Source organism: Oreochromis niloticus, linkage group LG11 (assembly GCF_001858045.2).
Source record: "Oreochromis niloticus isolate F11D_XX linkage group LG11, O_niloticus_UMD_NMBU, whole genome shotgun sequence".
Classification (NCBI taxonomy): Eukaryota; Metazoa; Chordata; class Actinopteri; order Cichliformes; family Cichlidae; genus Oreochromis; species Oreochromis niloticus.
In genome coordinates, this window is record NC_031976.2 from 25063709 (window position 1) to 25078695 (window position 14987).

At 38.0% G+C, this 14987-nt stretch overlaps 2 protein-coding genes across 4 annotated transcripts; both read right to left on the reverse strand.

Annotated features, from left to right (window-relative positions):
* Positions 1–1478: 1478 nt before the first annotated feature.
* Positions 1479–7738, reverse strand: LOC112841684 (C-X-C chemokine receptor type 3). The gene is made up of 3 exons (XM_019364475.2): positions 7324–7738; positions 6501–7231; positions 1479–2059 (listed from the first exon to the last, which is right to left on the reverse strand). The coding sequence occupies exons 1-3, from the start codon at positions 7711–7713 to the stop codon at positions 2056–2058; spliced, it is 1125 nt and encodes a 374-aa protein (XP_019220020.1). The 5' UTR covers positions 7714–7738; the 3' UTR covers positions 1479–2055.
* Positions 1479–13251, reverse strand: LOC109204161 (C-X-C chemokine receptor type 3). Of its 3 annotated transcripts, XM_025911501.1 has the most exons (4): positions 13224–13251; positions 10698–10805; positions 2883–3266; positions 1479–2790 (listed from the first exon to the last, which is right to left on the reverse strand). In XM_025911501.1, the coding sequence occupies exons 2-4, from the start codon at positions 10698–10700 to the stop codon at positions 2056–2058; spliced, it is 1122 nt and encodes a 373-aa protein (XP_025767286.1). In that variant the 5' UTR covers positions 10701–10805; positions 13224–13251; the 3' UTR covers positions 1479–2055. The 3 variants fall into 3 exon arrangements, with proteins under 3 accessions (XP_025767286.1, XP_025767287.1, XP_019220021.1); XM_025911502.1 differs by lacking the exons at positions 10698–10805; positions 13224–13251 and adding an exon at positions 8542–8636; XM_019364476.2 differs by lacking the exons at positions 10698–10805; positions 13224–13251 and adding an exon at positions 5159–5267.
* Between the last annotated feature and the right edge of the window lie 1736 nt (positions 13252–14987).

Genomic DNA, 14987 nt, shown 5'->3' on the forward strand with positions numbered 1-14987 from the left:
GTGTCCCTGCTGCAACACACCTGAATAAAATTAATAGGTCATTAGCAAGACTATAGAACACAGGTGTCCAACTCCAGGCCTTGAGGGCTGGTGTCCTGCAGGTTTTAGATGTAACCTTGATACAAGACAGCTGATTTAAAGGCTAAATTACCCCCTCAACATGTCTTGAAGTTCTCCAGAGGCAAGGTAATGAACTAATCATTTGATTCAGGTGTGTTGACCCAGGGTGAGATCTAAAAACTGCAGGACACCGGCCCTCGACACCCCTGCTATAGAACTTCACTGCATGTTGAGGTGGCAACCCCTAACCCTACTCTAGTAAATTTGAATAAACATAAGTAAATGTAACTGTTTGGAAAAATGTACTTCTAAAAGTACTTTTATTGCACCATGTGCATTGACTCATCAGCTGTTATAGAGCTATGGACTGATTCTTATATAGCACTTTACTACTTGGAGTACCCGGAGTATTCAAAGCACTCTATACAACATGCCTCATTCACACCAGCACTTCTAAACATTCACACTCCGATGAACACATCGGAGTGCAATTTGTGGTTAGTATTTTGCCTAAGTATATTTGACAGGAATCGAACCACCAACCTTCCAATCAGTAGCTGATCTGCTCTACCACCTGAGCCACAGCCACCCTACAGAGTTGAGCGATTTGTTTCTGTAATCTTACTAATGGCCTCTAAAGGTGACCACTAACTTAAGGGGAAAAAAAGTATACATACCTCACTTTCCAACTCTTTCCAGGGGCCAAGTGAACAATGTTTTTGAAAATAACTCATATGGACCAATCTTTGACCACAACACCTTTCTTTTTTCTCCAGCCCAGATTTTTCTATCCTAAAACTATCCTCTCCCCTTTTTGCCTTTCTCTTGCGATCTTTTCTTGGCTGCTTTTGACATTTGTAAGTACAGAGCATGACACCACCTGAGATTTTAGGCCCTTACAAACCTCTTCATATGTTCAGCTGTGTACTCACCAGTCTCTCATCATTACCATCAGCCTGTGTATTTAAGTCCTCAGTTTCTTCCTGTTCTTTGTCATGTCATTGTTGATGTCGTCTTTCCCACATGTGTGTTCTCAGTTCAGTCAACCAGCCAGCCAGCCAGTCCAGTCCAGTCAGCCAGTTAGTTCAGCCATCCTGTCAGTTGTTTCAGCCCATGTTCTGTTCATCCAGCCTACAATAAAACACCAGTTCTCATCCTTCACTGCGAGTCCTGCGTTTGGATCCCTTCCTCTCATCCTCTCATCCACACACACGACGCTCCTGACAACTTTCATTTTAATAGAGGTTTTTGATTTTTGTCTGTATGTGTTATCTGTATGTCAGTAACTTCAAAAACTTGTGTTCATACAAAGTCAAAAGAAAGATTTTTATGCCATTTCTCAATAAAATAAAGCAAATTAAACTAATTAGTCAGCGGGATTTAAAAGGAAGCTAAAACTGGAGACCAAACTCATCAAAGGAAGGTCCCAACTGTTTAATGAACTGTTTGTGGTTTTGACAGATGTTTCCAAAGTTGCCTGCATAGTTTCAACATCAGTTAAATACATTTAAATAATCACCAAAATTTCTATTTCCCTGTTGGACTGTGGGAATTTTTTCATTGGAAACAGACTTTATTATGATTTTTTTGTTTTTTGTTTTTTTTTTATATTGGAACATTTTGCACAAAACATAAATCAGTATAACAAAAAAATAGTATAAAATACAAGCTATTGAAAACACATTAAGCTCAAACATATTAATCGCTTTACACTAATAATTCTCATGCTCTCGTGGCTTTTTTGTATTACAATGCTGCCCGGCAATCAGAAAAAAAGGAAAAATTATTAGCTGCTAACAAATGCAGGTATGAGTGAGAGATTGACAAAATTATTTCTGTCTTGTCACATGGAACTACAGAAAACAACACAATAACCACTGCCTGTTTCAGCAATCAAACACAATGATATACAAAAGTATGATGTTCATGTATTTGTCTTAATGTCCATTTAGCTTAGTTTGTAAGCTTGATCAGATTTGTTGTTTTTTGTCTTTCTCAGATAGCAAGGGAGTGGGAGGTGTCGGCAGACTCGGACCACATGGAGCTTCTCCTGTTGCTGACAAAAGACTGGATTTTTGCACTTGCCACTTTGCAACCCAGAGACCTGAGGATGCTCATAAGCTGACGCCGGAACTTCACACCCACAAAAGCATACAGGATGGGATTGAGAGAGCAGTGAATGAAACCCACACAGGTGGTCACTGTCTTTGCTTTCTCCAGAGATGTTGTGCCTGAACAAGTTTCATTACTGATATCAAAATTAAACGTTTCCACTAAGACTGTGATGTTGTACGGTGTCCAGCAGATAAAGAAAACCACCACCACAGCCACAATAACTTTAAAAGCTCTCTGCTTTTGAAGGCTCTGGGCACCACACCTCAGCTGATCCAGGATGTGAGAGTAGCAGAATATCATGATGACTGAAGGAAGTGAAAAACCCACTATGAGATAAATCATGCGTGACGCAAGCTTCCAAGAATCTTTTGCCTTCTCACCAAATTTATGATAATTGGGAATACACTCTCTCCTGCCTCGTCTATCATCAAACATTTCTTCTAAAAAGATCCAGTCAATGATAGAGAGAAGCAGTGAAAAGAACCACACCATCAGGCAGCTGGCATGAGCAACCCAAGGCTTCTTCCTTGAGTACATCTGAGTAGCATGGACGATGGACAGGTAGCGGTCCAGACTGATGCAGGCCAGGAGAAGGATCCCACAGTAGAAGTTAATCTAAAGAAATCAATGAGAGACAACAAACCTCTGCTAAATGAATTGAAAATACAGATATTTTCACTGCATCTTTACATCAGCACAATACTTACTGTAAAAACACTTCCAATGATCTTGCACAGGGGAGTACCAAATGTCCATCCGTCACTTTGAGCATACTGTGCAGCCCAGATGGGCAGCGTCACCAGCATCAGGATATCTGCCACTCCCAGGTGGAGGATGAAGATATCTGTTACACTCCAGGTCTTCCTACTCCGAGCCAGTATTCCCAACAGCAATCCATTCCCAATTAGACCAACAACAAACACCACAGAGTACAGAACTGGTATGAACACGGCTTCAAAATTTACAGTCTCAGTCAGGTCGCAAACATCACCCCCTTCACCCCCTTCATAAGAGATGTTCCAGTCTGAATCGTTTTCATATAAATCAAACAAGTCATCCCCTGTCACTGTAATCTTTTCATCTTCCATCATCTGTGGACAGACAGAGAAAAGGACGTTAATTTGGTTTGATCATTTGATGTCACATGTTTTTCAACCACATGGTGGTGCCATCCACTATACATCTGCAGTGTTTTTGCTCATTTGTTTTTGGTTACAGAAACTAAATGCAAAAAATAATGTTCCAATTTTCTGTATTTAGCTTAGTCAATTCAACTAAATCTTCACTACAATTTTATTTATATAGTGCCAAATTTACAACAGGGGTTGGCATTAAGGCACTTTATGTAGTAAGGTAAAGACCCTACAACATTACAAAGAAACCCCAAGAATTAGACAATCCAACAAGATGAAGCTTCTGGCACAACTGGGCTTAGGAAGCGGCTGCCATCTGCTGCACACAGGTGGAGGTGAGGGGAGGAAGACAAGAAAAAAGACAGAACATTTAGGTTTTCTTAAAATCTCAGCTATCGGATTTATTGTATCAAGACCAAACTGCTCCATTAGACATCCAGTGCCTTTTAGACGGAGTTAGAAACACTTTCCAAATATTTTCCAGGTAAAGAACTAATACCAACTACAAAATATAAGGACAGCATGGAAAACCACAGAACCTGCATATGTCACATTTGAATGTGTGGAAGCCAGATAAACTCAAGAAACAGGAGATAAGCACAAAGATCAATTTTAATACTGTTAGTATTACAAAATATTTGCAGAGAATGGCACATGACATCAGGAATCTCTAAGGAAACCACGCAGCGAGGAACACACAACCATGTGGGACAACACAATAAATGACAAAGGGAGACCGAAACAATATTTACAAACACACAGGCTAATGAAGGGAGAGGTAACAGGTGGGAGGAGTGCTGACACTGATCGGGAAAACAAGACAATGTTTCTGATGTACAAACTTGACACAGAAAGACAAAACAACAAATACAGAGACATAACTGAAGGAACAGAATGTGTTCACAAAAGGGAACTAACAAACCTATCGGCAATTGAAAGATAAGCAAGGAACTAAGTGCGCAGCTAACAAAAAACTTGTAAGCACAGGGAATACAAAATCACTCAAGTAACAAAAGGCCGGGAAGCCTGTACATAAATCCCATCTCAAAACCAAAAAGAAATCATGAACACACACACACGCACGCACGCACGCACACACACACACACACACACACACACACACACACACACACACACACACACACACACACACACCATCATGCCATCATACCATCACAGGATCCATAATATTTTGCTCTGTAAAGTTTTTAATCTTACACGGTTTTTAATTTTAGTTTTGATTAAATGAATTACTTACACCAGTGAACATAAAGAATAAATCAACATTTCAGGCATCTATTTTTTTTTTCAGTTTTCAAGAAATTAAGAGCCACAAGGCTCTAAACATTAATCTGAATTTTAACTCTCTGTGACTTAATGCTATATCATGAAAATTTAATCATTCTTTAGTTAAAATAAAGGATCCAAAGAGTAGTATTACATCCATTACACCCTCATCTTTGAGAAAATGTCAACAACTTCTTGAATGATACAAAAAAAAAAATTCTAGCAAACTCACGCTTTGAACCATAGCGCATTTTAACACGCCGTGGTCTGTTACTGTGAACTAAAGGTGTGCCTAAAAACTGAAAAACAAATAAGCAAATAATACAAAGTAAAGCAAGTGTTCATCCTCAAAAGTCAATATGTGATCATTTTGTAAATTGTTAATCACATTTATTTGTCCAGAGACGAGAAAGTGCAATTTAATCCATAATGTGATGTGCGTGAAGGCAGGTGGACAAAAATTCTATAATAATGAACTGCAAGAGCAATCAAAACTAACTAGTATACAATGATAAAACAGTAAATGATTTTTTTTAAAATATAGGAATGAAATAAAAACATACCAAAGTAGAAGTCGTTGATATTTTAGATCACAGAAATATGCTCAGTGAAAAATACCTCTACCTCCAGCAGCACCGATAAAAGCATGTATTACCACTGAAGAGGAAGCTGACATAAGACACACTCAGACAAAAGCCAAAAAACCCCTCCCCCACCTTGCAGACCACATTATACATAAAAACTTTCATAAACCTCCATCAAGACATTTGATAGTTTTACACAATCTTAGAGAAACCATCACTAAAGGTGAACTGATAAATCATTTTGGTGAAGATAATCTCACTATCAATTTGTATTCTATTTCTTCTTTTTTCTATACAGAATAAATTTGATATTTGATACATTATTTAAAATGTTATATGTATTTTTACATATCTATAAAATAATCCCAATCTGTAATTGTTGCCCCTCTGTTTATGTTAGACCTTTTCACCAACATGAAGATCTGCATATGATAAGAACATTTACAGGGTAAGTGTGTAAGTAAGGTGGTTACACTTTCGGCAAACGTTTCTGTCAAATCAGAGACTAAACCTGAAAACGCACATCAGTTTCATTTGGTTTTAAGTTTTGTTTCAGATTCTTTTGACATTTAAAAGAGGTTTTGATTTTAGTCTATATGTGTTATCTGTATGTGAATAATATGTGTCCTTGAAAATTTATATTTTTTATTTTATTTTATGCGATTTCTCTGTCAGATAAAGAAAAATTCATCAAATTAGTCACCAAGGCTCAAATAGAAACTGGAACCTGGAGACCAGTACACCTCATCAAAGGACTGTACACACTGTTTGATGAACTGTCTTGTAATTTTGATAGATGTTCCCAAAACTCCTCCCAAAGCTGTAAGAATAAGTACGTTTATTTCAGTGAAAATTCATCCAAGATTCCTTTAATAAACCTGTTGGTCCTGTGGGTATACTATAGTACTGAAAACAGACTTTATTATGATAACAAAGATTTATTGTGCATTTGAACATTTTACACATAAAACATAAATCAATATACAAAAGCAAATGCAGCATAAAATACATGTTTAAAACATTTTAAGATACAATAGTAGCTCTTTACATTAATAATTCTCATGCTGTCATATCTTATTTCTATTACAATACTGCCCAGAAAACAGAGAAAGGAAATCTCATACACTGCCAACAAATGCAGGTGTGAGTTATTTCTGTCCTGTCATATTGAACTATAGTGCACTAAGAACTTTAGCAAATAACCAGTGCTCATTTCAGGTAATGTAACAAAAAATATATATACAAACACAAGTTGTATGTGCCGATGTTCATGTATTTGTCTTCATGTTTGTTTAGGTGTTGTTGTTTTTGTCTTTCTCAGATAGCAAGGGAGTGGGAGGTGTCGGCAGACTCGGACCACATGGAGCTTCTCCTGTTGCTGACAAAAGACTGGATTTTTGCACTTGCCACTTTGCAACCCAGAGACCTGAGGATGCTCATAAGCTGACGCCGGAACTTCACACCCACAAAAGCATACAGGATGGGATTGAGAGAGCAGTGAATGAAACCCACACAGGTGGTCACTGTCTTAATTTTTTCCAGAGATGTTGTGTCTGAACAAGTTTCATTGTTGTTGTCAAAATGAATTGTTTCCACTAAGACTGTGATGTTGTACGGGGTCCAGAAGATAAAGAAAACCACCACCACAGCCACAATAACTTTAAAAGCTCTCTGCTTTTGATGGCTGTGGGCACCATAGCTCAGCTGATGCAGGATGCAGGAGTAACAGAAAATCATGACACCGGAAGGAAGCACAAAGCCCACTATGAGATAAATCATGCGTGATGCCAACCTCCAATAATATACTGCATTCTCATCAAATTTGCTATAGTTGTGAATACACTCTCTTCTGCCTCGTCTATCATCAAACATTTCTTCTAAAAAGATCCAGTCAATGATGGAGAGAAGCAGGGAAAAGAACCACACCATCAGGCAGCTGGCCTGAACAACCCAAGGCTTCTTCCTTGAGTACATCTGTGTAGCATGGACGATGGACAGGTAGCGGTCCAGACTGATGCAGGCCAGGAGAAGGATCCCACTGTAGAAGTTAATCTAAAGAAATCAATGAGAGACAACAAACCTCTGCTAAATGAATTGAAAATACAGATATTTTCACTGCATCTTTACTTCAGGACAATACTTACTGTAAAAATACTTCCAGCGATCTTGCACAGGGGAGTACCAAATGTCCATCCATCACTTTGAGCATACTGTGCAGCCCAGATGGGCAGCGTCACCAGCATCAGGATATCTGCCACTCCCAGGTGGAGGATGAACGTATCTGTCACACTCCAGGTCTTCCTACTCCGAGCCAGTATTCCCAACAGCAATCCATTCCCAAGTAGACCAACAACAAACACCACAGAGTGCAGAACTGGTATGAACACGGCTTCAAAGTCCACAGTCTTAGTCAGGTCGCAAACATCACCCCCTTCACCCCCATCGTAAGAGCTGTTCCAGTCTGAATAGTTATAGTTCTCATAGAAATCAGACCAGTCATCCCCTGTCACTGTAATCTTTCCATCTTCCATCATCTGTGGACAGACAGAGAAAAGGACGCTAATTTGGTTTCAGCATTTGATTTGTCAAATGTATTCTACCACATGGTGGTGCTATCTATCTATCTATCTATCTATCGATCTATCTATCGATCTATCGATCTATCGATCTATCTATCTATCGATCTATCGATCTATCGATCTATCTATCTATCTATCTACCTATTTGTATGTATGATATTCTTGATGATCACATCATAAGCAGGTAAAAAAACAGTTTGTTTTCTAAATAATATCATAACTTTAGGGACAGAGTGAAATACCACATGAACATACATACATACAACATACAAGTTTTGTAATTTTATTTTTAATTAACGGAATTTATTATCAATCAGTAAACAGGATTCTAAAGAGTACTATCACATCTCATCTTTACAAAACCTGGAAACTTACTCAGTGACAAAAAAAATATAATAGCAAACTATCACACTTCACACCACATCAGAGTTTAATATGCTGTGGTCTGTCACTGTGAGCTAAAGGTGTGCGTACAAACACAAAAACAAATGAGCACAATGAAAGCGATGCAAACCAAGCATTCTGCATCAAAATTCAATCATACCCCAAAATGCTTGCTTTGTATTGTTTTCAATCCGAAACAATCTTTAATTATTTGTTAATTGCATATTTAACTGCATGCATTTGTGCACAGAGGGGACAGTGCAGTTAAAATGCTCAATGTAATGTGTGTACTGAAATGTAAGGAGAACTGAAATTTTACCACAAAGAATGACACATGCATGAATATGAAATTTAGCTAGTATAGGATGATTTTAAAAAGCATAAAATAAAAAAACATACCAAACTAGGAGTCTCTGATATTGTAGATCACATAAATCTGCCCTGCGAAAAAGAGCTCTACCTCTAGCAGTCCCGATAAAAGCATCTAAAGCTACTACAAAGGAAGCTGACATAAGACAAAGGCTCAGGCACACAAACCAAAAAAAAAAAAACCCTCCTCCGCCTCACAGGGTACGTTATGACAGTATGAAAACTCTCATAAGCTGTAAATAAGAAGCCTGATGGTTTACAGAAATTTAGTGAAATAATTGCTAAGACTGTTTTTTGAGGATTTTTGTAAAGAAAGTTTTACTTTTAAACTTTTAAAGTTTTATTTCTTTTTTAGTCTTTTTCATGGACGCTGAGAATAAAGTTTTATCCTTTAATTAAAAACAAATTATAATTTCATTTCACTTGTTAAATTGTTTTTTTCAGATGTCTGAAACAAGCCTACAGTAGAAACAACTTAACATATTTATAAATTCTCTGTAAAACTGTAAAATTTTCTTTCTCCTTGTCGCCCTTCTGTTTATGTTAAAGTAAAGGGCCTTTACACCAATGTGGAGATATGAATACGTAAAAACACTTTCGGGGTCACTGTGTGAGTAACGTAGTCGCACTTTCCGTGAACGTTTCTGTGAAATCAGAGACTAAAAATGAAAACACTCATCAGTTTCATTTGGTTTGGAAGTTGTGTTTCAGAATTTGTTGCCATTTAAGAGAAACACACGATTTAAAAGAAATGCATTGTGTTGAGTGCTGAATTTGTCATATGTATTTGACATATATTACATGCAAATATGCTCTGATCCTGGACATTTTTTCTGGCCTCTGATCACAAATGTTGATGGGGTTTTTTAAAGCTTTTTGGGGGGGATAGACATGGGCTTAAGCTCTCTGTAACAACCAAAGATCAACCATCATCATGTAGTTTGACCAGATTTATTTCAGTGAGTAGTGTCTGATTTTCTTCTTTGTATATTTTGCAGTGTTTAACTTGTTATGTATTATTCATGCATGCGCACATGTCCTCACACATCAGTTGAATGCTGTAAAACACTCTCTGGAATATGTTAAATTTATAAACTGCACATTTAGATTAGATGACAATGACATAGCACACACGTAATGGACTTTGCATACATCCATTTAGTTTTGCCACAAAATTGAAAGACAGTGTCATAAAAGTCGATCAAATATACTTTTCTGTATTGCTTTAACTGAATTGTGCACCAGTGTTTTGTTGCATTTATTTGCTTCAATCCTGAAAACTTAAAAACAATTCTGAAATGTGCTCAAGCGATCAAGAAAAACTGTAATAAGCACAAGAAATGCATGTCAAACGAACAACATACATGAAATTCAAATTTTAAAACAGTTTTCACAGCAAGAAATTACAATACAAATATTTTTGTAAATGCATTCTTCTTGTTACTCATGTCAGGGCGTTACATTCACACTTATTGCTAATTTAGAAAAAAATGTTCTCTAAAATGGCAACGGAAGATATACACATATAGAAATGCCCTTGGTGACCACTGATGTTCAAACCAGAAACCTTCGTGCAGTGAGGTGACAGTGCTAACCACTGCCCTACTACAGCACCCTTTGAAAGGTCTAATTTATGTTACTATCATATTTTTCAAAAGCAGACTCTATGCAAAGAACATAAAACTGACTGAATGTGCGGTGAAATAATAGTGTAGTCATGCTGTGCATCTTTTTGTCTTACATGTCTGTTTATGCAAACAAATCTCGCTCTGGTTTTATTAGAACAGTAGTAGTGAAGAGTGTTGGTGCAGAATGCATGCCCAGAGACACAGCAGCAATTGACACCATTCATATAAAGCTCTTAGACTACACAGTCTCATCAAAATGAATGAAAAAAACAAACTGAAATTATGAATGAACAGCTACACGTTGATAGATAAGCTCCTGGCATGTCCTAACAAACCAAAAAAAATAGTGTTTTATGACACTCATATCAGTGTTAAATCTCACTTTATCTCATTTTCAAGATCAGCATTTCAAAGATTTAGTTACCTTCCCCCAAAACCTCAAGATATTTCTCACACCTTTTTTTTTCACTGTATTGCTCATGCTTTGTACGCAGCCACCAAACATGCAAAGATGACACCTGTGACAGAACTTGGTTTCAAATGTCTGTTTCCCCTTACCATTTACAAAAGCTTCAGATCGTGTTCCTGTTGTTTTTCACACCTTTCCTCGGCTGGTTGTGCAGCTCTTATGCAATGTATCTTAGAGGCAAATGGAAATGCAAGCACCTGTCAGAGAAAGGCAGAAAAGCACAGATAGAAAACAGTTCTGTTGTGACCCAGATTATCCATTTTACATCATATGAAAACAGCATGCATGTCTGGCTTTTTTGGTTGTGGGATGCAGTGGGATGCAGCATGCTGGAAACAGTGGGATTTAAACACAAGTCATTCAAATCTAACATAACATGACAACATTCTGATACAAACAAAAATATATAATATATACACACGAATACTATTTTTTTGTCTGTTAGAAACTCATTAAAACTTGTTTGTTCACCATAAAATCTGTGCTCCTAAACTGAGGTTTGTTTTTTTTAAGCTACAGTGAAACCATTGAGATGTTTTTTTGGGCAGTTTGAGGAACTGAGAGAAGAAAACTGGCAGTTTTAATTCCTAAAATCGTTTTTGTATTGCTAAGTTTTAGCAGTAGTGAATCATTTCTTATAGCACATAGGAATCACAGTTCCAGTTTACAGGTTAAATCACATCTGCTGACTGATGTAATACCTTTGGCTTCATGGGATGCTGATGGTGTGATTGGATGTAAGATAAGATTCACAGAAGATGAATATGCTTCTTGGCAAGATTGTTCTTTAGCAACTGTTTGAACATTTGCAGAATGGCTTCAACTTGAACCACCTCTTCCTTTTGCTTAGGCGGTTAATTTGACCACATTGTAGGTTAGTGTGCCACTAACCTGTGCCACTTGCTGAAAAAGGTTTCCGTTGTAATGCATGACTGTCTATGATTCACAGAAGGGTTGGGAAGGAAAGACAAAGTTCATATCTGGAAATCTATTTGAGAATCTAGATGCTAGTTTGGTGGTTTCAACACTTGAATGGTAAGGGGACCGGCTTAGCTACACACTCTCTATACGACTTACATTTAACAATGAAAACACTATAATTCGTCATAGGTGTGAATGCTACTTTGTTTTGTTTTTGCGAAACCGCTGCCATTATATAATGCAGCCACAATAAATTAATAAAACAGTACCCAATTTTAAATCCCTGAGTGATGGCAAAACAAACAGCAACAACAACAAAAAATGTCACTTGTGCAGGTTCAACTTGTAAACAGAAGGAACTCACAGCACCTCTGTGGATTTCCTGTGTGACATTCAGTCTCAAAAAATATATTCACCCCTTTCAGCTGTTAAGTAAAATAGAGGTAAACAACAGTACTGATGTCACAACAAATATATATGTAAAGTTTATTTTGCAGATGAAAATCCACCACCCTGTCACAGTCATGAACTTAACATGTATTCAGAAGTGAATTATTAATGAATCTCATTGCTAAATGTTTGGTTTTAAAGCTGCATCCTTAAAAATGCCCAACATTACAGTTACCATCAAATCATTGCCATACACCCTACGTGATTGTCCATGATTATCTGAACCCTCTGGGCTGGCTGACAGGGAACGATCATGAAACCTTAGTAGCATCAGTCTAAGACAGTACTAGACAACAGAGAAAAAGAGTTGTAATGACAAAACAGTTAAAACTGGTTTGGTTTAACACATAAGCCTCATCTGAGCATTAATCACTTAGTTCTTCCATGTGCACACAGGAAAATCAGTCCATCACACTTTACTGCTTTATTGTGAGCAGAGTAACAAAGCTAAGTTGAGGAACTCCTCCATAACCTGGTGTTTGGTGGAGCACAGCACATTATTCTTGCTGTGTGCTCTTACTGATAGTCAGGCTTCAGCCTGATTGAGGAAGGCATCCTTCACCTGTCTGTGAACTTGGGATAACACAGAATACAAAGTTTTGCAATGTCTCAAAGTATCATTTTCACAGTGAATAGTGGGAGGAGGTGTTCTATGTGCATGCTGCACGCTGAACTCTGGGGGCCTCCTAGGCAGGAAATACAAGGTGCTGAAAGATCAGGTTGAGCTGTTTTCCTCTTCCCGAGCAGCAGGCAGCAGATTGGCAGGATTTTATAAAATTGCAGTGTTTGCAGTGATGTTTGTTCTAATGACCAGAATGAGATTTGAACAAAAATGCCAAAATCTTCTAATCTGTCACTGCCGTGCTTTGAGAGCAGCACATAAGGATCAGATTTGGTGCATTAAGCTGTGTGGCTGCTTCACGACACAACAGATTTCTAAAGTCTCAATAAGCATGTGCATCAAAAACTACTTTCGGTCTTTTCAAATTATGAGAGTTTTCATTAATACCAGCTAATCAGGACTGATTCAGGCTTAACCCCTTCAGGTTTAACTACTCTGAGGGCTTTCAAAAATTACAAACAACACTTTAGATAACAGTCTAATAAAGTTATTTAAAAACAGGCAGACAGTAAAAAAGCCTGTTTAAAAGTTAGATTTTCTCCAGTTCATCAAGTGATAAAGTAAAATGTTCTCTCTGAACTTACTCTCACACACTGATAGAGTGAACTTAGTTGCCACTAACCTGTGGAGGAGTTACTCTCAAGTGTGAGCTCAGGCTGGAATACTATCATGTCCATGTGCCAAAGGCGTGGTACCGTCAACTTCAGGTATCAGATGAGTCAGAATAGTTGCACGTCTCTCGTTGTCATTCTTGTGATGATGCTGTCCCTGTTGAAGCATTCCCTCTTCTAGCACTTAAAACAGATGCCCAGGTCATATCATCCTCATCCTCGGGACTTCTGGCAAAGAGGCTGTAGCTTGGACAGATTGGTACAGGGATCAGCTCACCAGATGGAGCTCTTTGTCCATTTTCTCCTTTTTTCTTCTTCTGTTGGGTTCTGATGGTATTCTCAGTGTGAACGAGATGGTGTCTTGCCTTACATGGCTGCTATGGCCTCCCTGTATGCCCTCTCTCAATGCCCTGCCCCGATCTCATCATTGCCTCAATCACAATATTGTCTGTTGATGTTTGATGTAGGAAATTTGCTAGGACCTTTTGCAAGTGATGAGTCAAGACTTTTCTCGTGAGCTTCTCCTTTCCCTCTGTTCCCGCATTCTGCTTCATATTTCCACACATTCAATGTCTTTTCAGTTTCTTTTCTTCTTTATTCTATGATCTATTTTTTTCCTTCCAAATAAATTAGCTTATGCTGACTGTTCCTCTCTGTGGAGGCCCCAAATTTTTTACCCAACCATACGTAACACTTATAGCACCATCACCATATTTTCCCCTCATATAAACAGCATCCACACCTTCAGTCTTCAATGGGGTTTTCTTTACCAGACCTATCCCCCATGCTCACAAATGCTTAATTTTATCTATCTGGCACACTAATTTCTATGAATGTCACCACAAATCCAAACTGTCTTTCGCTACAACCAGGCAAAACAGTCACAACAGCCTTAAACGTTCGGAAAACCCTTGTCCTCAATTTACTTTCCCATTGAGAAAGTACTCTTTGTTCCCCGAGCACTGAATTTACTCAGCCTTGTGATGACAAATCTCTAGACCAGAAGTGAGCAATCAGTTTTTGTGGGGGGTTTTGTTTGTTTGTTGTCTTTTTCCCAAAAGAATTATCACAATGTATTTCACATATCTGACCTCTGATATGTGGTCCATTTCTGGATACACAATGGGACTACATCTGGGGTCTACAATGTTTGACCTTGTTGTGTCTCAACTATGGGAGGTAAAGCTAAAGTATGATCAGTCTCTGTCCATCTCACACCCCTCTTTCAATCAACCAAGGCATCTCAATTCTGTCAACAAGCTTGTTATAGGAATCTGAAATAAACCTCAAACAGTCAGTTTGAGGTTTAATTTACTTTGCAAAGGGATCAGTCAACAGCACAGCATGCATACTCCTGTCATGCATACATGACAGGAGTATGCATGTTCTTTGACGAAGAGGTATCGTAAGCCTAGATTATGTGTAGAGCTGTCTATCTGCCATGATCACAGTATAAAATCAGTGTGCAAAAGATACTTTACAGCTCAACATGTGGTATATCTGAAAGATCACGCTGAGAAAGAATAAGACTGTAGGGAGCTTCTCACTGTGTAGGTTCAGCTTTACACAGAGAAAAAGATCATCTTAAAATGTTCCATCACAGTATGCACTGGGGTATTAATAAAGTCTGTATGACTAAGCCCAGTAGCCCCTGGTTACAGTGGTTTAATATAGCATACAGCAAACAAAACACTATCTGAAGTTGCATCAGAAAGTGCTCTGACTCTTTCACTTTCTGCACAACTTGTCTTACAGTTTCTAAATGTCTCAAATTA

Bases quoted from the DNA above. Each gene is read 5' to 3' on its own strand.
- LOC112841684 (XM_019364475.2), bottom strand. From the start codon at position 7,713: ATGATGGAAGATGGAAAGATTACAGTGACAGGGGATGACTGGTCTGAT. The intron at 7,232-7,323 runs GTAAGTATTGTC...TGATTTCTTTAG, and splicing joins TCGCTGGAAGTATTTTTACA to ATTAACTTCTACAGTGGGAT.
- LOC109204161 (XM_025911501.1), bottom strand. The intron at 2,791-2,882 runs GTAAGTATTGTG...TGATTTCTTTAG, and splicing joins TCATTGGAAGTGTTTTTACA to ATTAACTTCTACTGTGGGAT.